At 36.0% G+C, this 24531-nt stretch overlaps 2 protein-coding genes across 2 annotated transcripts in view; both read left to right on the top strand.

The window, feature by feature from the left end:
• Positions 1-9893: 9893 nt before the first annotated feature.
• LOC148597717 (uncharacterized) lies at positions 9894-12621 on the top strand. Its single transcript, XM_088561058.1, has 2 exons — positions 9894-12095; positions 12507-12621. Exon 1 carries the CDS (start codon positions 9894-9896, stop codon positions 11067-11069), a length of 1176 nt encoding a protein of 391 aa, XP_088417184.1. The 3' UTR covers positions 11070-12095; positions 12507-12621.
• A 5722-nt stretch (positions 12622-18343) lies between these two features.
• The window catches only part of LOC148597716 (low-density lipoprotein receptor-related protein 2-like), a 36848-nt gene continuing 30660 nt past the window's right edge, over positions 18344-24531 (top strand). Inside the window, exon 1 of the mRNA XM_088561055.1 lies at positions 18344-18568. Coding sequence (XP_088417181.1) covers positions 18505-18568 — 64 coding nt within the window. The 5' untranslated portion in view covers positions 18344-18504. The remainder of the gene's footprint in view (positions 18569-24531) is intronic.

Here is a 24531-nt window from a genome sequence, read left to right as displayed (position 1 = left end):
TGACTTGACCAGGTCAAGACAAGATTGCTGAAAGGATGGTTGACGAGCGAACGTATAAGCATAAGTGGGAAACAAGTAAAAAGACAGGAACAGACAGGATAACAGAAGCTACAGCAACGAGCTCGCTCAAAAGCAAAGAATGCAATGGGCAGAAATGACACAAAAACTGAGTCCTACGAATTTCCACCTGAGGTCTTGAAGGTCAATCCGGAAAAAAACCTACAACATCTCGATTGATTGTTAGGGTTTAACACCCGAGCATTAATATTTCACCTGTTCTGTTGACACTTGGACCTGCACAGGGCAATACATCACCTTGCATGCCCTGTTTGAAAACATCTGGGAAGAGTCGAAATCCCTGAAGAGTGGAGTTAAAGCTACATCATTATGCTTCCTGAGCAACTGCCAAAAACTGGAGAGGAATTCAGCTACTCTCCAGTTCCGATGCGTTCGATCAAGTATTGACCAAATTGCCACATTACGTGTCATCATCGAGGAGAAGGCCTTAGCCTAGTTAACAGAAATGCACTTTGGAAGGTACAAAGGCACTGTAGAATGCCTGTCAAATTGTAAAGAATATCCAAGGACTTTTCAAAAACACCAATGCCAAGTCATCCACAATTCCACACTCTCACCATCCTTCAGTGAACATACAAGAAATACTCCAAGGTTGTCTCCTGTCACCCCTTATTTTCTATAGAAGTGTGCAAGAATTTTTTTAGATATAATATACATTCATGAACTTACTCATAGATTGCTTCTTGCCTAATTGATATATTTTGGGGTGCTAAAGAGCTAAAGACTCTAGATTGGCCATGCATAATTGATTGTGACATGGGCTGCTTCCCTGCAGAAGTCCCAGACTTTCTCGTTCCCAAACGTCTGGAAAATGTACACAAGGGTGTCGTAAAGGCTTTCATGGGAGTGACTGTCGTGTGCCTTGCCTGTCTTCGTGTTCCTACGGTTGTGACCAAACTACTGCCGAATGCGTTCCTGCGTTTTGTGTCAATTGCTTTATGGGACTGCCAAACTGACCGTGCAACTCAAAATTGTAAAGCTGGATGCATAGATGGATTCGTCGGAGACAACTGCGATAAAATTTGCGCCGAATTTTAATCTCTGCACAAAATGCGCCACGATTGCTACAGTCGGAATTACGGTGTGTTCAGAATGTGTACCTGAATATGTTTACGATGGAGTGAAAAGACAGTGTTTCTATGTAATATTGGATGTCATGTTGATAGTACTACAGTCCCAGAGACAGGAAACTGTCGATTTGGATATTTGGATGGTAGGGACCTCGATGTAGCACATTTAATTGCTCGGTGTCGGGTTGTGATTCTTGCATGTCAAATATACCGTCTGTCTGTGCTACTTGTCTGCATGAATGGTATCTTTCTGGTAGATCGTGTGTGAAATGTAGCGACAACTTTAAAACTACAAATAGTTGTAATAAAACTATGGTAACATGCACGACTGGTTGTAAATCCGGTTGGTATTGTAACAAGTGTTTAGTCAGCTGTACAACCATCTGCTTACAAGGTGAATGTGATAACAACGGGGTGTGTTCGAGTGGTTGAAACAATAAACGATACGGTCAGAAATGTGATGTATGCTCTAACTGCTTGACGTCATGTAACCGTGATACCGGTGTGTGTGACATAGGAGGGTGTTTAACTGGATTCCATTGTACTCACTGCTTGCACGAAATGTTGATCATGGTGGTCTTACAGTACACGTATAGTGTTTATATTTACCATAAAGGTCGTCGCATTTCATCCTTTAGGGTGAAGTGGTTTACATGTATGTCTGTAGATACGATTTATCCTTTAGGGTGAAGTGGTTTACATGTATGTCTGTGGATACTATTTATTCTTCAGGGTGAAGTGGTTAACATGTAAGTCTGTGGATACTTTTTATCCTTCAGGGTGAAGGTGTTTACATGTATGTCTTTGAATACTATTTATCATTCAGAGTAAAGTGGTTTGCAGGTATGACTGTGGATACTATTTGTCATTCAGGGTAAAGTGGTATACATGTATGTCTGTGGATACTATTTATCCTTCAGGGTGAAGTGGATTACATGTATGACTGTGGATACTATTTATCCTTTAGGATAAAGTGGTTTACGTGTTTGTGGTAACTATTTATCCTTCAGAGTAAAGGGGTTCACATGTATGTCTTTGAATACCATTTATCTTCCAGAGTAAAGTGGTTTACATGTATGTCTGAATACTATTTATCCTTCAGAGTAAAGTGGTTTACATGTATGTCTTTGAATACCATTTATCCTTCAGAGTAATGTGGTTTGCATGTATGAGTGTGGATACTATTTGTCATTCAGGGTGAAGTGGTTTACATGTATGTCTGTGGGTACTTTTTATCCTTCAGGGTGAAGTGGTTTACATGTATGACTGTGGATACTATTTTTCATTCAGAGTGAAGTGGTTTACATTTACGTCAGTATTCAAATTTCAAAATTTTAAAAAAAGTTACAGTATTTCTTTCAAATTATTTATATCATCTTCCGATACAGATGCACAATAATCAAATTAATTTAGGAAATTTCTTCTTTTTTATTTAATTCCATAAGCGGCAATTTACTCATATATTGTGCAAATCCATTGTTGGTGACCTGAGTATATTTTAGCGATCCTAGGGTCGCTTATAATATTGACCAGGGAACCAGATAATGAATAGACCGTTTCCAACTTTCGGATTTTACCCTAATTTTGTAATTTGTTATACAGACTTTTTTCTTTTTGACTATTGGCTTGGATTTTTAACTGTGGACATTTTGTTATTACCCTTTCAAACCTTTGTATCAAATGTATGTTATGGAGTCATATTTTTGTAACCCCATTGCCATGGACATTTTGCTCAACTGCTAGAAAGGTCATTGAATTTAGAAGATCCATGTTTAATTGCTCAGTTTCCACACAATGGTAAATCCGTGTTTTTATCATGCTGAATAATAAGGCATACATGCCAGTAAACTTCCTTTCGTTTGCGTCATTGAAGCATATGTCTGTCTCTCTGGTAATAAGACAACATCTGTCAGTTTACTCCTTTAAATATCTTTAACATACCCGCTGTCCGGCTGTTTACCACGCTAAGAAGAATACACACACCAGTTTGTCCTTTAATATCTGTATTACATTTATTTGTACGCCTGTTGCTTGTCTGTTTACAGTATTAACAAAGGTCATATACGATCATGTTAAGTGCATTTTACGTGAAAATCACATTAATTCCAAGTGAAATTCACTTTAATGCCATGTAAAGCTCGATTAACATGAATTTCACGTGAAAAATATTTGCATTTGTGGTTTAGACAGACAAGAATTGCGAACCCCCTCCCCCTAAAAAAAAGAAAAAAAATGTCGCAACAGAAAAAGTAAGGAATTGTCACTGTCACTTTATTCGTCTATAATTTATCTGACTGTCCGTCTGTTCATAAATATTACATGTAATGGTGATACCATATATCTAAATGCCTTTCCCACATGTATATCAGTCCTTCAAACTTTTCAATTCCGCTTTGATCAATACATTTGTTTCTGTCTGGTTTTCCTGGCAATTGATATCAATATCGTAAAATCATTATACATTTAACGAGAATGGGTATGGTGAATATGTCATAGAGAAACGAACCAAATCGTTGCGAAAAATGTCAGGCAAAGGCCACCCACGGGTCTTTAATAAACAACGGGAAAACATTCAAAGCACAGGGCAGGCTGCAGATGACCTCAAACATCATTATAAACAGGCACAGTGAAAAAGTTGCCCCTATACACTCCAACAACATAAAAGTAAACTGAAAGTGAAAACGAAACAATGCATAAAAATGCCAACAATTCCTGACATGGAAACAGGCGAAACATAAATTGTTGTATTCTTATTTTCTTTCAATTTATCTTTCCTGTTCTCAACATATTTCAGTTATACCACAAAGAAAATGACTTACGTGATCACCAAAGAAAATGACCTACAGAAAATGACCCACGTGATCACCAAAGAAAATGACCTACGTGATCACCAAAGAAAATGACCCACGTGATCACCAAAGAAAATGACCTGCGTGATCACCAAAGTTGGCAATCAAGATTTTTCTTGCTACTCATTATGATTAATCTCGGTATATTTATGTATCCCCATGTACACAACGAAATGAGACTCATACGGTATCCAATATATGAGTGCATGCATCATATGAACCGAGCTCGATATGATTATCTCATGTTTCTGTTTATATAATTATGATTATCGCAGGATTTTCACTATATGTCATCAATCCAAAATTTCATATAACAGAATCCTATGATAATCATATTGTGGCAGAGTCAAGTTTTGTACATATTTTTATTAATTGTCTTGTTAATTATAGTTTAGTATTTCATTAATTTTATTCTTAATTAAATTTATGAAATTATGTTTTCAGCTGATTGAATCTACCTGATTACAGTTAATTTATAGTATTCATGTTTTCAGCTGATAGTATTCTCCTGAAAGCAGTTAGTCTTAATTTAGTAATTCTAATCTTGTAATAATTATTTTCAGAGTAGTAATTTATAACAGTACTTTTGGTTATTTATTTCTATTGGTCAGTTTTGGTGATAGGAATTGTGGGACAGTCATGTGTCATATTTTAGGCGGGAATCCTTTGTCTTTGTTTTGGTCACTTGACTTTATATGTTTTGACTGTGGAAGCCATTATTTTGTTTGTCTAAGTTGAACTCATATTTTGGACTTCTTGTTATGGATAGTTTCCTATTCTTTTGAAGGTTAGTCTTATGACTTCAATCCTTTATTAACATATCTATGAAACCTTATTTTAACTGGTTTGAGTTGTGAGATTGAGAGTTATGAATGACATAGTGTGAATGGCTGATTGATTGTATGAAAAGTGTGTGTAAGTGTGTGTGACTTGATATAAACTTTTAAACTTATATATTAAACTGCATAAAGTAACTAATACGGGTAAATCAATTAAATCTGGTATATAAATTATTTGATTGTTGTAAATAATTTATAAATAATGGTTAAAATGATAATTTTGACATAAAAAACCATTAACTAGGATTTTATCATATTGAATGAATGAGTGTTTGATTATGATTTTAATACTTAAATAAGCATATAAACTCAATATGTAAATAACTGGATAAATAGACAAGGGAGATAATATTTTTGTCCATTTTTGATTAGATTTTTAGTAGCTTAATATTTATATCTTCAGGTGGATACAGTGTACGTTATTATTACTGTGTACTATGTAGCAGATTATCTTGAGTTGTAAACCTAACCTTTGCAAAACCTGCAAGGTATGTTTGTTTTGTTGTACTTATGTGTGCTTTTGCTTTGCTTATGTATTGTTTATTAACATAGTGTAATGTTGCTTTAACATTTGCTTTTGCTTAACTAATATGTTATTTTATATTTTTACTACACAACATTTAAAACAAGATCAAATACAGCAAATATATTATTTACTGTGATGTGCAGATGCATTCTTTAAGATGTGCATTTAACTATGTAAAACAAGTATAGATTACAATCAGAATGCATCATACTCATTTTGAACAGATCCGATATTACCGTATACATTTTTAATATATTCATATTTGGTAATTATGGGAATATTGTACTTTTCCTGTATCATATATAATTACTAGATTTATAAGGTATTTTATAGTAATTGTTGAATAGATAGTTAGAATATCTTTATTGTTATTTCAGGGTTTTAGAACCATACTTTCTTTGAATGAATAAAGAACCTATTAGAACCTGAGATAGTGTTTATTGTTTTCTAAAGACCGTAAAATACAGCATTGTCACAATGGCGCCCAACGTGAATTCATCAGAAGTATTGGTTTAGTGTACTGTGTAGCGACAACTTTGTCAAGGTCAACCGGAAGCATCAATATAATTTATTTATATTTGGTTTTACTTTCACTTTCACTTTATTTAGTTTAACAACAAATAAAACTTAGCATATTGTACACACATACCGACATGTGATTAACAAATATTTTGTCGATTTTTCTCGTTTATCGACTTAGTCTCTGAGCGACACATTTGTAAACATACATATTGTACAGATACACACATTCACTTTGTTTACACTTTGAAAACATTTTGATGTGCATGTAAGCTGAGATACATGAGATACACTTAGTGAGTTAGTCACATGCATATACTGATACACCTAAGCATACACTTGTGTAGATATGGAATAAACTTAGACACATTTGCTTACACTTAGGTACATTGTACATTGACATATATACACTTGCATAGCACATATACACCTTGAGATAGTACTTTTGCATTTCATTGACATTCACACATTCATTTTTGTATTGCATTGAATTACTTATCATTTATTTGAAATATTATTTACAAATAAATTGGTGTTGATACATAAACAATGAATTGATATTGTGTTATATGTGGTTTATGTTTACATGTTGTTTATGTTTACATGTTTGTATATGTTCATATGTGTTTGAATGTTTACATGTTTATTTGTGTTGTACTTTGTCAATTTTGTATACATGCTAAAATTGACTACACTGTTTATAAAGTGAAGATAACTTTAAAAGTCAAAGTAAACTCAAACTATAAATAGGAATTAAGATTCATATAAACATTTATATTTACATATAGTAAATAGGTATTAAACCATTTATTTGACAGGATTATAATAGAGTAGAGAGATACATTACAACCCTACTAACATTTGTACATCCTAACATTTATTAACCTTTCCTACCCTTGTATACCATGACTACCCACTAACATATTGACATCTTTATAGTATCTATACCTTTACTGCTAGTTTGGTTCAGGTTTGGTATACTTTATCTTTGATAGTGAAGATTGTTAGGTTAGGTGAAGTTTTTGACTAGGTTGTATTTGGGTGCTGAGTTATTGCACATACTAGATTTGACTTGCTACTTGATTGCCATATTCTTGTATATAATAATTGTGTGTATATATTTACATTTATTTTGACATGGGTTTGTAACGTACAAGCTTTCAAATCCATATCCAAGTTTAGGTACTGTATCCAGCAGGTAAACACTATTTGTTGTATACATATTTATTTGCAGCGCAGATTACTTTGTATGCAGATACATGTATCCTTTTTGTAATATAGTTAATATTTTCATTTATATTTTTCTGCTTTGATATTTACTTTATTATTTATTTAGTATTACTTATTTAATATATTTATACATTAGTCATTTATTTTGATATTAGTATTTATTAGTATATTTCATTTTGTAGATAGCCTGATAGTGGTAATTAGAGTTATCCCGCTTATACCACTAGCATTTATTTTTCAGTCAAACGAGAGATGCGAGATATTAGGTTTCTTCGACAAAGAATTGCCTTACAGTACCACTACAGCAAAGCTCCATCCATCTAAGCTACAACCAAAGAATACAGATTTAGAGATAGAACCTGGTCTTGTGCAGTACCACTACAAGAGGAATGGTATTATCAACGTCAGCATTTCAAACCTCTCTACAAAGACCATCGTTATACCACCTAGAAAAGTCTTCTGTGAGATACAACCAGTGACACTACAACCTCCATCACCTGATACATCAACATCATCAACATCATCATCCATATTTGACAAGATAGAGCTAACTCAGAGTGACTTGACAGATACAGAATTCCAAACCGGCGTCAACTTAATCAAGGAATACGACGACATATTTTCAAAAAATGATGAAGATATAGGCCATACAGAAGTGAGACACAGAGTTGATTTACTTGATGACCGACCATTCAAGCAACGATACAGGCGTATACCACCAGCCATGTATGATGAGGTCAAAGAACACCTTCGTCAACTGATATCGGCATGCATGATTCGACCCTCACACAGTCCTTGGACATCCAACTTATTCTTGGTCAGGAAGAAGAATGGCAAGTTGAGGATATGTGTTGACTATAGGGAACTGAACCAGAAGACAAAGAAAGACAGCTACGCCTTGCCAAGAATTGAAGACCTCCTCGACTCATTATCAGGCAGCTCCTTCTTCTCCACAGTCGACTTCAAGAGTGCCTACCACCAAGTAGAGATCCTTGAAGAGCATAAAGAAAGAACCGCCTTCACAGCTGGCCCGCTCGGTTTTTATGAATATAACCGGATGCCATTTGGTATGACCAATTCACCGGCCACGTACCAGCGCATGATGGAGGAGTGCCTATCGGATTTGCACTTAAAGATCTGCTGCCTCTTCATAGATGATGTTATTGTTTTTGGAAGAACGTATGAAGAGCATCTAGAAAACCTTCGCAAAGTCTTCGACAGGATCCGACAACACCACATGAAGTTGAGCCCAGACAAATGTTCCTTCTTTAAGAGAAAGGCAAAGTATGTTGGACATGTTGTTTCCAAAGACGGCGTTGAGGTAGACCCCGACAAGACAGCCAAGGTAGTGAACTGACCAACACCTACCAGCCCTGAAGATGTCCGTCGCTTTATTGGGTTCGTTGGATACTACAGGCGTTTCATCAAGAACTTCAGCGTCATCAGCAAACCCCTGACAGACTTGATGCCCTCACCAACATCCAAGAAATCCAAGAAGCACAAACAGAAAGACTGGACATGGGGTACTGATCAGGAAGATGCTTTCCAAAGACTGAAGAACCTGCTAGTGTCAGCTCCTATCCTAGGATATGCCAACAGTAAGCTACCCTTTGAGCTCCATACCGACGCTTCAGGCACAGCACTCGGAGCAGTTCTTTACCAGAACCAGGAAGATGGAAAGAAGGTCATCAGTTATGCCGGTAGAGGATTAACAAAGTCAGAGGCAAGATACCCAGCGCACAAACTTGAGTTCTTCGCACTCAAGTGGGCCGTTTGTGAGACGTTCCGTGACTACCTCTACAGCGCACCATTTACAGTACTGACAGATAATAATCCGATGACCTACGTCCTCACTTCACCTAAACTCGATGCCACCGGACATAGATGGTTAGCCAGCTTAGCCGCCTTTGACTTCGATATCTTCTATAGACCAGGGAAGTCCAATGGAGACGCAGATGCGCTTAGTCGTTTGCCACCTGATGACATGGAAACCATCTCCAAGGAATCAGTCCAAGCCATCTGCAAATCAGCCACTTCAGCATTAGTCGAGAGTTTAGCAGTCGACCCATCATCACTACCATCTGATGAGGATGAGGATGAAGATATACCAGAAGACATCATTGACTGGAAACGAGCACAGGAAATGGATCCCTTACTGAAACAGTTTGCCAGATACGTCAGAGATGGAAGAAGACCTACAGTTGCGGAAGTTGGACCAACACCACTTATACGCCAGTTCCCCCATCTCCATCTCAAGGACGACGTTCTGTTCAGGAAAGTGATCGTAGATGGCGCCGAAATAGACCAGCTTGTGTTACCACCAGCAAATGTGGATACAGTATTGAGAGCACTCCACAACGATATGGGCCATCCTGGCAAAGACAGAACAACATCACTATTCAGAGACAGATTTTATTGGCCAGGATTGGACAAAGATGTTGAGAACTAGATACGACACTGTGGAAGATGTGTGAAGAACACCCCTCATACCAGTCAAAGAGCACCGTTGGTCAGTATACAGACTCAGTTTCCGCTGCAGCTTGTCTGTATCGACTTCCTAACCTTGGAGCAGTCTAGAGGTCACCAGAACATATTAGTGATCACCGACCACTTCACTAGATATGCCCAAGCGATTCCCACCAGGAACCAAACAGCGAAGACCACAGCCAAAGTACTCTTTGATAATTTCATTCTGCATTATGGAATTCCAGAAAGGATCCACTCCGACCAAGGTACCAATTTCGAGGGTAATGTCATCAAAGAGCTTTGTGATTTGACCGGTATGAAGAAATCCAGGACAACACCCTACCATCCCATGGGGAACGGGATGTGTGAACGATTTAACCGCACCCTTATTGGATTACTGAGTACTTTAGAGGCGCACCAGAAGACTGATTGGAAACTCCACCTTGCACCATTGGTCCACGCCTACAATTGTACCAGACATGAATCCACCAAAGTCGCTCCTTACTTCCTGATGTTTGGTAGACATCCGAGACTACCAATCGACTTAGCTTTCGGCCTCAAGCGGGACATTAAGCAGCCTACTCGGAAGTACATCTCAGAGCTTCGAGACAGATTGAGCCACGCCTACCAGTTAGCTGCTGAAGCTTCCAGACAAGCTCAGGCCAAGCAGAAGGACAACTACGACATCAGGATTAGAGGTGCAGATGTACAGAAGGATGACAGGGTGTTAGTAAAGATTGTGAAACATCCAGAGGGAAAACACAAGTTGGCAGATGTATGGGAAGATGTACCGTACGTGGTCCTAGACCAACCCAACACCAACATACCAGTCTTCAGCTTAGTACGAGAAGATGGTGAAGGCAGGACACGTACCCTACACAGGAACCTTCTTCTACCTATTGGATTTCTTCGAGATGAAGCACCTACTCCGAAACCTAGGAAGAAGAAACCCGTACCTAAACCCAGGACACGACAGCGGACAAAAGAAGACCGGACAACTGTACCCGACTCTGATGAAGAATCAAGTGACACTTCAGATGACGACAGATCTACAGTTGGATATGTGCTAGAACGAAGGAATGACAGCAGAGCTTCACTTGCTGAGAAATCAGTTCCAGAACAGACAGCACATGATGATGATACAGATCCTATTGGGGACGCCCAGCCCGCGGAAGACCAACGGTTGGACCTGGATGACGTAATAGGAAGCGCTTCCGACTTGACGGATGTTGAAGAAGAGATTGACCCACCTGTTTTAGACCAGCCCGTCTCACCGGTCCCTGTACGACGTTCGACAAGAGAGCGGAAACCACCTGCTTGGCTCTCGTCTGACCAGTACGTCATGTCAGCTGTCAACCCACCTGATCCACCGACGAAACCAGAATGGCTTCAGAAGGTAGAGTATATCTCCTCCCTATCTAATACTCCTTTATTTTCAGGTTTAGAGAGAGATGTAGCTCATACCATTTTGGACATTGTTAGCCACCACTAGAAAATGACGGGACGTCATTTCACTGCTGGGGGGAGTGTGTGGCAGAGTCAAGTTTTGTACATATTTTTATTAATTGTCATGTTAATTATAGTTTAGTATTTCATTAATTTTATTCTTAATTAAATTTATGAAATTATGCTTTCAGCTGATTGAATCTACCTGATTACAGTTAATTTATAGTATTCATGTTTTCAGCTGATAGTATTCTCCTGATAGCAGTTAGTCTTAATTTAGTAATTCTAATCTTGTAATAATTATTTTCAGAGTAGTAATTTATAACAGTACTTTTGGTTATTTATTTCTATTGGTCAGTTTTGGTGATAGGAATTGTGGGACAGTCATGTGTCATATTTTAGGCGGGAATCCTTTGTCTTTGTTTTGGTCACTTGACTTTATATGTTTTGACTGATGGAAGCCTTTATTTTGTTTGTCTAAGTTGAACTCATATTTTGGACTTCTTATTATGGATAGTTTCCTATTCTTTTGAAGGTTAGTCTTATTACTTCAATCCTTTATTAACATATCTATGAAACCTTATTTTAACTGGTTTGAGTTGTGAGATTGAGAGTTATGAATGACATAGTGTGAATGGCTGATTGATTGTATGAAAAGTGTGTGTAAGTGTGTGTGACTTGATATAAACTTTTAAACTTATATATTAAACTGCATAAAGTAACTAATACAGATAAATCAATTAAATCTGGTATATAAATTATTTGATTGTTGTAAATAATTTATAAATAATGGTTAAAATGATAATTTTGACATAAAAAACCATTAACTAGGATTTTATCATATTGAATGAGTGTTTGATTATGATTTTAATACTTAAATAAGCATATAAACTCAATATGTAAAATAACTGGATAAATAGACAAGGGAGATAATATTTTTGTCCATTTTTGATTAGATTTTTAGTAGCTTAATATTTATATCTTCAGGTGGATACAGTGTACGTTATTATTAATGTGTACTATGTAGCAGATTATCTTGGGTTGTAAACCTAACCTTTGCAAAACCTGCAAGGTATGTTTTGTTGTACTTATGTGTGCTTTTGCTTTGATTATGTATTGTTTATTAACATAGTGTAATGTTGCTTTAACATTTGCTTTTGCTTAACTAATATGTTATTTTATATTTTTACTACACAACATTTAAAACAAGATCGAATACAGCAAGTATATTATTTACTGTGATGTGCAGATGCATTCTTTAAGATGTGCATTTAACTATGTAAAACAAGTATAGATTACAATCAGAATGCATCATACTCATTTTGAACAGAACCGATATTACCGTATACATTTTTAATATATTCATATTTGGTAATTATGGGAATATTGTACTTTTCCTGTATCATATATAATTACTAGATTTATAAGGTATTTTATAGTAATTGTTGAATAGATAGTTAGAATATCTTTATTGTTATTTCAGGGTTTTATAACCATACTTTCTTTTAACGAATAAAGAACCTATTAGAACCTGAGATAGTGTTTATTGTTTTCTAAAGACCGTAAAATACAGCATTGTCACAATATGTTATCAATCCAAAATTCACATATGGAAATCCTATGATACATGTAATCATATGTTATCAATTCAAAATTTCACATATGAGAATGAATCCAAAATCATGCAGTTTACAAAGTGTACATTGATATAAACTAAAAACACATTCAAATTATTATCAAATAAGAAATTTTAACATTTGTATGCGTTATTTCAGTTGATTACAAATTCCACATAAAAGCTAAAGAAACACAGAATTCATTCAGATCAAACATCTTAATTGCAGTGCCCAGTAATGCATTGCAATTCCTTGCAATAGTTGGTCAAGTGTTTTCCGAAACATTTGCAAAAATCTAACTTTTATTCCAATTTGAACGGAGAGGTATTTCCAACCCCAGAACTCTCAGCCCTTAGATTTCCCACTGGAGTTTTAACTACCTTAATTACCATCTACATGTACATGCATCTATATCAATGACAAAGCCTATGTTTCATCCATTAATGGTAATGAGAATTTCTTTGGAATTAAATTTCTAAACAGTAGCAGCAGTACACAAGTAAATGGTACATAATTATTGTCTATAAATTTCCCTGAAAGTTTCATTAAAATCCATCGAGCAATTTAGGAGAAGTTAATGAATATACAGAAAATGACATATGGACGGACGGACATCCTGACCACGTAATGTTGTTCCGTTTCAAATCGGGAATATGATCAAAGAAAGACAAACAGTGAAAACAATATATACTATCTACTTCAAAGTTTACATTAAAAATTTTACAGAACTTCACACTCGGGAATATCCCAGTTTTCCATGTACCCTTAAGAAAAGTCTTGTCTGCATTTTTTACCACTGCCTTCTGTACATGTTTATGAAAGTGATACATACTGTCACATATACATGCTCAACTAGGATTAGTAGTGCATACATGTAACTGCATCAACTTCGTGTACAAGTATATGCACTTTGCTAAAAATTATTCAGGAGCTGAAATTAACGATTCACGATTCAAGACAGTAAAAATGCCATGAAGGCGTATGCGTAGTGTAAATGGGTGCATAGTGTTTTTTTTATCGATTATCATTCAAAGGGGCATGCTCCAACTCTCAATTATGCAGCCCCACTAGTATATAACAAACAAAAAAAACTAGTGGGGCTGCATATTTGATAAAGGGAGCAAGCCTATGTGCATTATTTCAAAACATTTGCAAAAAATGCTGCTGTTATAGATGCTTGGAATCGCTTCCAATCACGACCACTTACATGTACAGGTATATATTCAAGTGCAAAAATTGAAAATAAATAATTATTTTTACATTTTAAGTAAGCGGGAAATAAATGTAGATGGGCGATAGGATGCCGATAAATAAACGTTTTGTCCCGTTTACTTCAATAATAATAATAATAAGTAGCAAGGGGCGTTCGATTGATTGTAACAAAATACGTATGCTTGTACATCGGGTGGATTCTTCTCATCAGATACGGATGTGCTCAATAAAACAAAAAAAAAACAGACAATTAAAAGTAACAACACTACAAGCACACACACAAAATCAAACAAACAAAATACATCCCCACCCAAAAACAAACAAACAAACAAACAAATTAATGTAAAAAAACGAGCACGAATTCCAAGAAAAAAGAAAAAGGAGGAGTCTATTATTAATGCTCGATATTGACCAGACCTTCCAAGGAATGTACATGTATAGTTTAAACATGTTTTATTTGTCGAATAACGTACAAAAGGGATTAGACACAAGTACATCTTACTTATGAAGTCTTTTCCCGACATGTATCATATGGACAGACAGACATCTTGACATGTAAATGTATCATAGAGGCAACAAACAGGGGTGGATCCAGATACTTTGAAAAGAATAGGTGCCACTCAGGGTTTTTCAGAAAGTGGGATGCTAGGTCATTATTTCCCATTTTTTGTCATGCAATTTTACACATGAAAATGAGAAAATTTCCAATTAAAAGTAGGAGTGCCTACACCATACACCCCCTCCCGATCCGCCACTGAACAAAAAGATACTTCACCACCAGAAGAGTGGGGAATATGTGAACATGACAAACGTGACGTATATTGTCGGTTGACCTAGTACGCTTTCACTCTTATCGTCTGCTATGGCGTTAGGGTCATTTAAAATGTAAATTAATACGAATTACATTGACGAAACGAACATAATTTAATTCCTATTTATGATTTATCTCAAATACTTTTCACACATTTGTATAATATGGCCTTCAAATACATTTATTAATTTCAGTTTTATAGTGAAATGTATTTGCGTCCGCTTTATTTACTTGCACATGTGTACATATGGTTTAACTGGATGTTTCTCTGGCTGCTTTGGAAAATACGCATTTTATTAAGAAAAGAAAGTATAAAGTCAATGCATGTTATAGAACGAAACCATTCTAAGGTATATATCCCGGGTGAGGAATGCGGAGATGGGAATGAGGCTGGGGGATGGGAATGGGGATAGTGTATCGGGATGGGTATTTTGAATGGGGAACATAGGGAAATTAATTTTTAAAGTATTAATTTATATGTATAAATATATATTTCCCCCGAGCAGGTCCGGGTGTCAAAAGAATAGGCCTGCAGCAGCGCTAAGCTTGTCGTAAAAGGCGACTAAATAGTGCTCAGAACCCTAGTCGGGGGCAACTGGGATGTGTGCCCCAGGTGGTGGAATGGGGTACCCCTGGTGTGTTACATGCTGGGGTTGTCAGGCTATAATACGGAAAACCTGACCGCAAACCATAGTGGTGCACCGTGTTGGGAAAGATGCTACGTTCCTCGCACGTTAAAGAACCCTACTGTGGTATTCTCCCGGAGCAGGAACCATAGGGCTCCGCCGCAGGATGCTAAATTGCCCGACCCTACCCATCTCTCCCTATTTACAGTGGCAATCAAAATTTCTCGACCCCATTGTCCTTGTGTCCCATCCCTTTTTCATTTCATGTTCATTTTATTATCGATTTCATGTTCATCGTCTGAATATAGCTGAAATATTGCTGCTTGGACGTTAAACCTCAACAAACAAACCCTGTATCAATTTGATTCGATGGAGCAGTGTAGCGAATAGAGTCGTCACATTCTTAGACGTTTATACAAATGTCTCAGAATGTGAACGTATAGAAAGGTCTGAAAAATTCCCAACGATGTTAGAACTGTCAAATTTGCGATGCAAATTTTTGGTCGTTTCCTCCGCGGGACTCCGAACTCGTACCGCTGTGACATCTATAGCAACACCGCCTGCACTAAGTCCATCGCCCTAGACCACTCGGCCAGTCAGGCTACATAAAAATATAACTTTCGCTGGCCAGGTCATTCCTCTTCGTAGGATTAATCTAGGGCTGTTACTTAGTACACGATGTATCGTAGTACGGGACAGTTCATTTAGATGTTATTATGTAGGATAGAGGATCAAATTAATGATGCATGTCACAACAAATCAATATTAAACAAACATCTCAGAATGTGACGACTCTGTTCACTACACTGCTCCATCGGATCAAATTGATACATATAATTGATATATGTATCAATATATGTATTAGACTTTATATATATATATACCGATAAAGATGTTAACTATAATAAAGTATATAATGGGCAAAATTTTCAGTCAACAAATGACCTTCTTCAATGCCTTAAATAAACTGAGTGTGTATGAAAGTAAATGGTCAGTGAACACAACTCACTACCTAATCAGGTGAATACCTGTGACGTATAATTTTTTTTTTTTACCGACAGTAACAAAGATCTTGAACATTGTGCTATAGACACACGTTGTGTGTTGATCTTGAATACTGAACTATAAAAATAAGAAAAATATTTACAAATACTGTTATAAGAAACTATACAAAATAGGAAGAACTTAATGTTTTTTGTTAATTCCGTGTGGATGTAAAACACGGAGTTCTTTTATCCAAAATCCCTCCCGCTTCACTCTGTGTAGATCGCTCCAGATCGTGTTTTGTTCCACGATGAAGATTTTCATTTTGTTGAAATCATCGAGGCAGTGGTTAGGTAATCTAAAGTGTTGACTCACTGGGAGTAAAGGCTTTTTTGTTAGGTCGCTCCTGTGTCCGTTCAAGCGCTTGTGAAAAGGCTGTTTAGATTCACCAACATATTGAAGGCCACAAATAAGACAGTGGAGCAAATATATTACATTAGCACTCTTGCAGTGCACGTTGCAAAATTTCACAGTTCTAACATCGTTGGGAATTTTTCAGACCCTTCTATAAGTTTACGTTATCTTTTATCAATTGTATCAATTTGATCCGATGGAGCAGTGTAGCGAATAGAGTCGTCACATTCTGAGACGTTGTATAATATTGATTTGTTGTGACATGCATCATTAATTTGATCCTCTATCCTACATAATAACACCTAGATGAACTGTCTCGTACTACCATACATCGTGTACTAAGTTACAGCCCTAGATTAATCCTACGAGGAGGAGTGACCCGGCCAGCGAAAGCTATATTTTTATATAGCCTAGCTGACCGAGTGGTCTAGGGCGCTGGACTTAGTGCAGGCGGTGTTGCCATAGATGTCACAGCGGTACGAGTTCGAGTCCCGCGGAGGGAACGACCAAAAATTGGCTTCGCAATTTTCACAGTTCTAACATCGTTGGGAATTTTTCAGACCCATATATATATAGATATATATATATATATATATGTTATTTTTATTTGGCCGAGTGGTCTAGAGCGTTGGACTTAGTGAAAGCGGTGTTGTCATAGAAGAGAAGGGGTTCGAATCCCGCTGAGGGAGCGACCAACTTTGCAACCTCGCATCGATTCTAGAGTTGGGGTGTAGTTTAGACTTGAATATATATACATATATATATAAGTCTAAAGGATTGTACAACGATACCGATAAAGATGTTAATACACTATAATAAAATATAACATGAGCAAAATTTTCAGTCAACAAATTACCTTCTTCAGCGCCTTAAATAAACTCTGCTGGTTGGCAGATTCCTTTAGACTTTATATATATTAAATTCAGTTAAAAATAACAGTTTAGCCGTTGAAGAATTTATATTATATAAATTCAATTAGATAATGTAAATGTTTGATAATTTGTCGAATGGCAATGGAAATTCTATCGGGGGATGGGGACTTTTCTATGGGGAATGGTCTATGGTGTAAATGGGAAGTTTGTTATAGCAATCTAGTGTTGTGTTTAGTTTGGACTCTAGTAGGCCTTTAACTAGTTTCAATGAAGCTATTCCTCTTTTTAGTCAGTGGCGGAAGCAGATACATGTATCCAATAAGCGGAGTTCCGATCCAGATTTTTATGTAAAAAGGGGCTTTCGAGGCTATCTTTAACAAAACTTGCCAAAATTATACACAAAATTAACCATTTATTTCACCCCCAGAAACGAGTTTTGATTCCCTCCTAAGGACTGGTGTATTCCTTTTTGTTATGTACATGTATGGAATGCAAGAATAGTAATAACCTAAACGAATTTTCTGTCAAATCAATTGAAACAACCCATTGATACTGGTGTTCGGTTTTGTCCCTCAAGATACCAGATCTTACATGTACATGTATTTCCAATATACGTATGTACATGTACAAATGTATCATTTAAATATTTGCACCAATAAAAATTATATACATTTTGGTTTTTTTTTTTTTGCGTTCAGGTAAAAGTGTATCCGTTTACGGTAAATGATACATGTTTGTTGAATACAAACATACCTTTACAAATTAAATCAGTCAAAAGACGCAAATAATGGGTTACGGCCAATCATCCAAATAAATTGTCTTCTTCGGGTTCATATCGCTATTAAATTTCACCACATAGTGCGAACAAGGAAGATATTTTATAGTTCGGGTATCGAATGAATTTCCGAATGTACCTTCACTCGGTAGAATATAGGCTTGGTAGAACATGGGATCAAATATAGCGTTAGTTATCTGCACTCTATGGATAATGTGTGCAATCTTTGGAGCAGGTAAGCGCTTAAATTAAAATACACATATTGATCAGTAGTACATGTATATAGTATTTTGTTTGTTGTTTTGGGAAGCTCTTGTAATGAAATCAAACTTGGTATACATAGCATTCAATGGCAACCTCGTTCGTTGGTTTATAATGATTTCAAATCATTGGCGGATCCGGGGACCCTTATACCCCAAAGTTTGATTGGGGATATGGAAAAAAAAAACTGGAAATAATTGGAGCGGATCTACTTCGGCCAAGTCAACCCCACACACACCCCACCCCCACCCCCCACCTTTTCAGAATTTCTGAACTATCAATAATACATTCATTACATCTATATGTACATTGTACATGAAGAGAATATCTAAATCCAACACTGAATATTATAACTTATACATGCAGAAAATTAAAGTTGCTGATATTTGTTAGGGTTAACCTGAATACAGATTTAGATGTACTGTTAAGGAGGTAGACCTATGGTAAGGGACATGCATTGTAACTCTTAAAATCAGTGATCTGTTTGTATTATATTCAATTTCAGCAAAGCCTTTCAAGCTTTTCTCTAAAATAGAATGAAATCACTCCAAGTCTCTTTGATAATTGCATGAGATTGATATAAAATGATGAAGACAAACGTTCCAATGATTGCTAAGATTGTGTCTACCACCTAAAATTCCCATTCAGGCTTCAGCATGTACATGTATAACATTGCATTGACTACAAAGTTGTCGCAATTCTTCGCATTGTTGCAATTGTAACGTAACATATTCAATATACATTTGGGTAACCGTTTTTGGTATTCGATATGTATGAAAAAGCTAATACATGTAATCCATTTACAGGTACAAATGTAGAAAGGAATTTTTAAAAGCGATAAATCTTTCATTGATCATGTGCCGGTGTATTCAAACATAGAGAAACGCCAATAATGTCTTTTTATTTTGAAAACAAAGGACATGACCCTAATAAAAAAAACATGTTTCGTTTCATGACAATACGATCCCGGCACAACCATTTCTGTAATTAAAAGAGGAGAAGGGATTGGTTTTTGATCTTAAATAATATTTTTTCTGGTCTACAGAATTTATAAAATATAACTTGGTCGTATTTTAGGAAATACTATAACATTATAGATAAAACTGATAGAATATTCAGTTTTCAAAATTAATATCAAGACGAATTTATTTGACAACGGCATACGTGGTACATGTACAAGCAACGACATACGTGCATGTACAAGTTCTTAAGATAATATTTGTTAGCACATTACCCCCCCCCCATCAAAATTGGCGCCATTTTACAAAAAAGTGTACATGTACATCTTTAATGCTCTTGTGTTATACTGTCCTGCACCAGACAGGTAAACGATGGGTGGCACAATGTCTGGTCACAGACGGGTGAACGATTGGTGGCACACTATCTGACCACACACGGATAAACGAACGATGTCATTCTTTCGTGTGCCAGACAGATGAATTATATCTATTGATACTCTAAAAACGAAACACAAATGAGCTGAAGGCACTCAATGCATTTAAATGGTACATGTTTTATATAAACGAAGTCAATTTTGACAAATGGTCTATCATCAAATTACTTCTTTAAATGCTCAATAAAAGCCTGCATTTATCAATTGCAATGCAAAAATTGTAACTGTATTGTACTTTATTGATTTGAAACCTTGGTTATATACACATAGAATTCGAATAAGTTCGCCATTAATTTCAAAGGGCACGTGACCTTTCATTCTATAGCTAGGACTGAGTATGACTGTTGCGTTTTGTCTTACAGTCAGCACGGGGGGAGGGGAGTCACTTTGGTTAAAACTTGGTACGGGGTGCAGCTGGAGCTGGAAAAACACCCCTCCCCATTTATATATCTGTCTGCAGGAAAATGAGTCCCATTCATATATTTTTTTTCAGCGCGAAATATATATTACCCATTCATATATTCTACTACTGTGTACCAAACATCTGTTTGAATGAAGAGAACATAAATAAAAACAAATATCTCCGAGAGGATGCAGAAGGGGCACAAAATTGCTTCATCTTTTGATATAATCCAATACATCTGTAATTTATCAATTCGTCACCTAATCAACAAAGATTTTCCCCATGGCTATTACACTGTTACAGAAGCTGCAGCAGACACTAACTAAAGATCAATTGGTGATAATTGGAAAGTTTGTCTTAGCAATAAGTTGTACATTAAAATTGTAGAATTGTGATCCATTGATATAGTATACCTCAGAAATGACAGCCCATTGACATAGGACAGTGAAATATTCATGACCCAATCATGTATTTAAACTTAGAAAAAAAAAACACCCATTTCAGCGGCACGTCTGTATAAACTGGTACATAGGAAGTGACTCCCCCCCCCCCCCGTGACAGTCAGTGCTTAACGCGACCTAGTCCCTAATTCTTTTATCAGTGCACGATGACGGCAGTGTCGTCTCGTTCTTTGCATGAAGTCAGCACTAAAACCAACCGAGGTCTCTCCTTCTTTAGTAGCATCTGAACAAGACCGGGGCCTCTCTGTCTATACATGTAGAAAGCATTGTACTCTCGTTCTTTAGTAGCGTCTGAATATTACCGGAGCCTGAACATGACCGGGCCTTTCGGTCTATACATGTAGTCAGCATTGAACACAACCAGGGTCTTTCGTTCTTTAGTAACGTCTAAACATGACCGGGGCCTCTTGGTCTATACATGTAGTGAGCACTGAAAAAATAGTGGTTTCTCGTTCTTAAGTAACGTTTGAACATGACCAGGGCCTCTCGTGTAATAGTCAGTGATGTCAAAATTTCTTTAAAGCATTTAAAAATATTATGAAATTGCATGACACATGTTCTGTTTGGAACATCTTTTAAAAACATAATGTTTTGTTTTGAACATCTATTAAGAACATATGATCTGTTTGGAACATCTTTTAAGGGAAATTCTATTCCGTGACAGGTGATCATTCGAAGCCCAGAATCCCCTCCATAATCCCCGTAAATTATAGAACAGGTTATTTTTTTTGTGTGTTTCTTGGAATATAATATTGGAAATTCTAAACTGTAGTAACAGGCTTTGTGACGCACTTTGTGATTTAAATCTTCTTTGTATAATTCAAAAGGATTCTTATTACATAATTAACTGTGTATTTTAGACAACAAATGAACTCACTATAATGATTGTATGAAGTTTTATTTGCAACAATTTTAAACTTTCAACGAATTTCAATAAAAAATTTGAAATAAAACAAAATTTTAATTGATTACATGTAACAACTACATGACATTGTATTTCAAATAAAACAAGATTGAAACTGAAAATTGCAACTGAAAATAAAATTCCCACTTTCTGTATCATTATGTGTACATTTGTGACTGTACGAGTAGGTGACTTACTTTCACATGCAGACGCTCAAATAACATTTGTAGGTGTGCTACTGGGGCACTCCTTTAGTTCAGTATTGAATAGGTACAATGTACTTGTAGATAATGGCGATTGGCTTAAATAACAGAACCAAAAGAGGTGGGGTAGTTCTACCATGGACTTTACATTTTATGTGAAACTCGGCAGGTGTTTCTAGAAAAGTAGAGGACGCTTACCCTACCGGTGCACCTGGTACAAGTTCCAGTTTTTAGTGGAGTCCGATTTGCTCATTTGCTTTTGTTACTTCGTATGTATGATTTCAGTTACATTATGTTCTTTGTTGTGAATGTTTGTTTTCCATGTCTGGTCTTTGTCCCTGTATTATATTCTTATGATTACTGCTATAACCTTGGTTCCCTTGATTACTCTTTCAAATTCCAGCTGGTACTGTTGTGAGTGCATCCTGCGCTACTGTTAAATTATAGGGCTTGTTAGTCTCGTCACATGACCACGGGAGCACACACGAATGGGTCCCTAATTCAGAAGCACGTGGAATGGTACAATCAGAACTACATTAACACTGCATACATTTTACCAACGAAGATTGTTATGCATTAATATGATGATAACAAAAACAAAACAAACGCTTTATTATTTCTTCACTCTATTAATTAAGTTTGGTGATAACGCAGACTAGAAAATTATTGTAACTATGCATGGAGAGAATGGACCGAACTGATTGGTGTAACAAACTAAATATAAATCGGTTTTCGGTACATTAAAAATTCCGAATCAATACTATATGAAGACCGTCGAGTTATGCAAGAAATAATTTAAAATATTATATTTAAAATATATGGTCGTCATCATGACCGCGTGGACCGTTACAGTGTATCTCATGATTTATTCAAAGTGTCATAGTTTTCCTTTCTTCTTTCGTTTACCCTAGACTTGTCTTTTTATGAGATATCTCGGTGGGTGTTTCTAGAAAAGCAGAGGTCGCTTATCCGATCGGTTCATCTGGTCCATGCTACAACTTTTCAGTGGAGTTCGAGTTGCTCATTTACTTTTGTTGACTTGTACGTACTATTTTGGCTATATTAGACTCTTTGTTTTGTGTGGGTGTTTTCCATGTCTGGTCTTTATTCCTTTATTACATTTTTACTTAAATTCTTTTTTGTTTTTATTTATACGTCGTTCTTGTTAAGTGGTACTCCAGCTAAGGTTCATGCAAAATGTGATTCATGGTTTGAAAGCCTATATATTTTTATTTTTGATATTTTGTTTCAAATGTTATAATAAACAGAAATTAACATGTGACTTTTCATATAACCCTGTTCATAGGAGATACAAATTATAATGAATGTATTATAGAATTCAAAATCAAGGGAGATAAATATGTACAATGAAAAACAATAGAAACTATAAAATTTTCAATATGAATGATCTCCTAAGAGCAGACAGATAGGAATAAATGATTATATATTTCATTATATAGACCCACAAACCAACTTAATTACAAATATAAAAATGTGTAGCCTTTTTTTCGTTTGTATCACATTTTACAGAATTTGCCTGATTCTTACAAAGACTGATACTTAATTTCTCACGAACAAATATAATGTTTGCAGACTATCGGTTATAAGTCTTATAACAGTGAGCTGCCAAATTGAATTTACTACACTCTATCTGCTTTCTTACTATTGTCTATATAACACATAAAACCACCGGATTAAATTACTTTACGAAGAACAATGACACAATCCCATATTTCAATACATCAAATAAACACTTTGATTTTTATTGGGCATTTTTAAAATAGATGTATGCTTTCTTTCGTACACACAGACGATAGGGTCTTTAAAGTTCATGTGAAGTTTTTATTGCGTGCACACATTATTTGAAGTACAATGTAACATTCTTTTTAAGATTTAGGCAAAAATAAAAAAGTCTGATACCTACACATTTATTAAAAAGCGTTCGGTCGTTGCTTACTAAAGAATGTCGCTGGAAGCTTATTTGAGGTCAGTCAGTGGCTAATCCATGAAAGAAGGGTCCCGTTGTTTATTGGAGACGCTGTGTTATTGGTGCAAATTTCAACGAACTTGAGCGATTTATAGACTATTGCCAATCAAAATCTTTAGACCCGTCCTGGGTTGGCTATGGTATCGTTATAGGAATATGGTATGAAGTAACTTCTTACTTTCAAAACTACATTGTCCTGTTGTTATAAACAGTACAACGTTGATATAATGACGTCTGTATACATGTACATGTACATATACGACTTGCTGAACCTAAAATACATGTATGCACCAAAGCGTTGACGTCGAACGTTTTTCTTTTTAAATTTAGGTGTCCTAATCAAATGACAAGTTTTCCTCTATAAAACAGGGAAACATACACATTTCATTAGTTTCGTCACAAAGGTAACAAACAACAACGTTTTTTCAGATTTGTTCCACTTTAAGTTGACTTCCACGTGAAGATTCAGCAAGGTTCAGTTATTATTCATCTCAGTCTGATATTCCTTCCTTGGTACTGAGATAACCTATGGAATCATGCTTGGTTATTTCGCCTGTTATTTTCCGTAATGAATTTAAAATCAAAT

Source organism: Perna viridis, chromosome 14 (genome assembly GCF_037379345.1).
Source record: "Perna viridis isolate PV_CMFRI_1.1 ecotype Kerala chromosome 14, ASM3737934v1, whole genome shotgun sequence".
Lineage (NCBI taxonomy): Eukaryota > Metazoa > Mollusca > Bivalvia > Mytilida > Mytilidae > Perna > Perna viridis.
Note: the sequence above shows the minus strand (reverse complement) of the source record. Positions and strands in the feature narration are given on the sequence as shown.

Excerpts from the sequence above, each read along its gene's own strand:
- LOC148597717 (XM_088561058.1), top strand. The coding sequence starts at position 9,894 with ATGAAGAAATCCAGGACAACACCCTACCATCCCATGGGGAACGGGATG.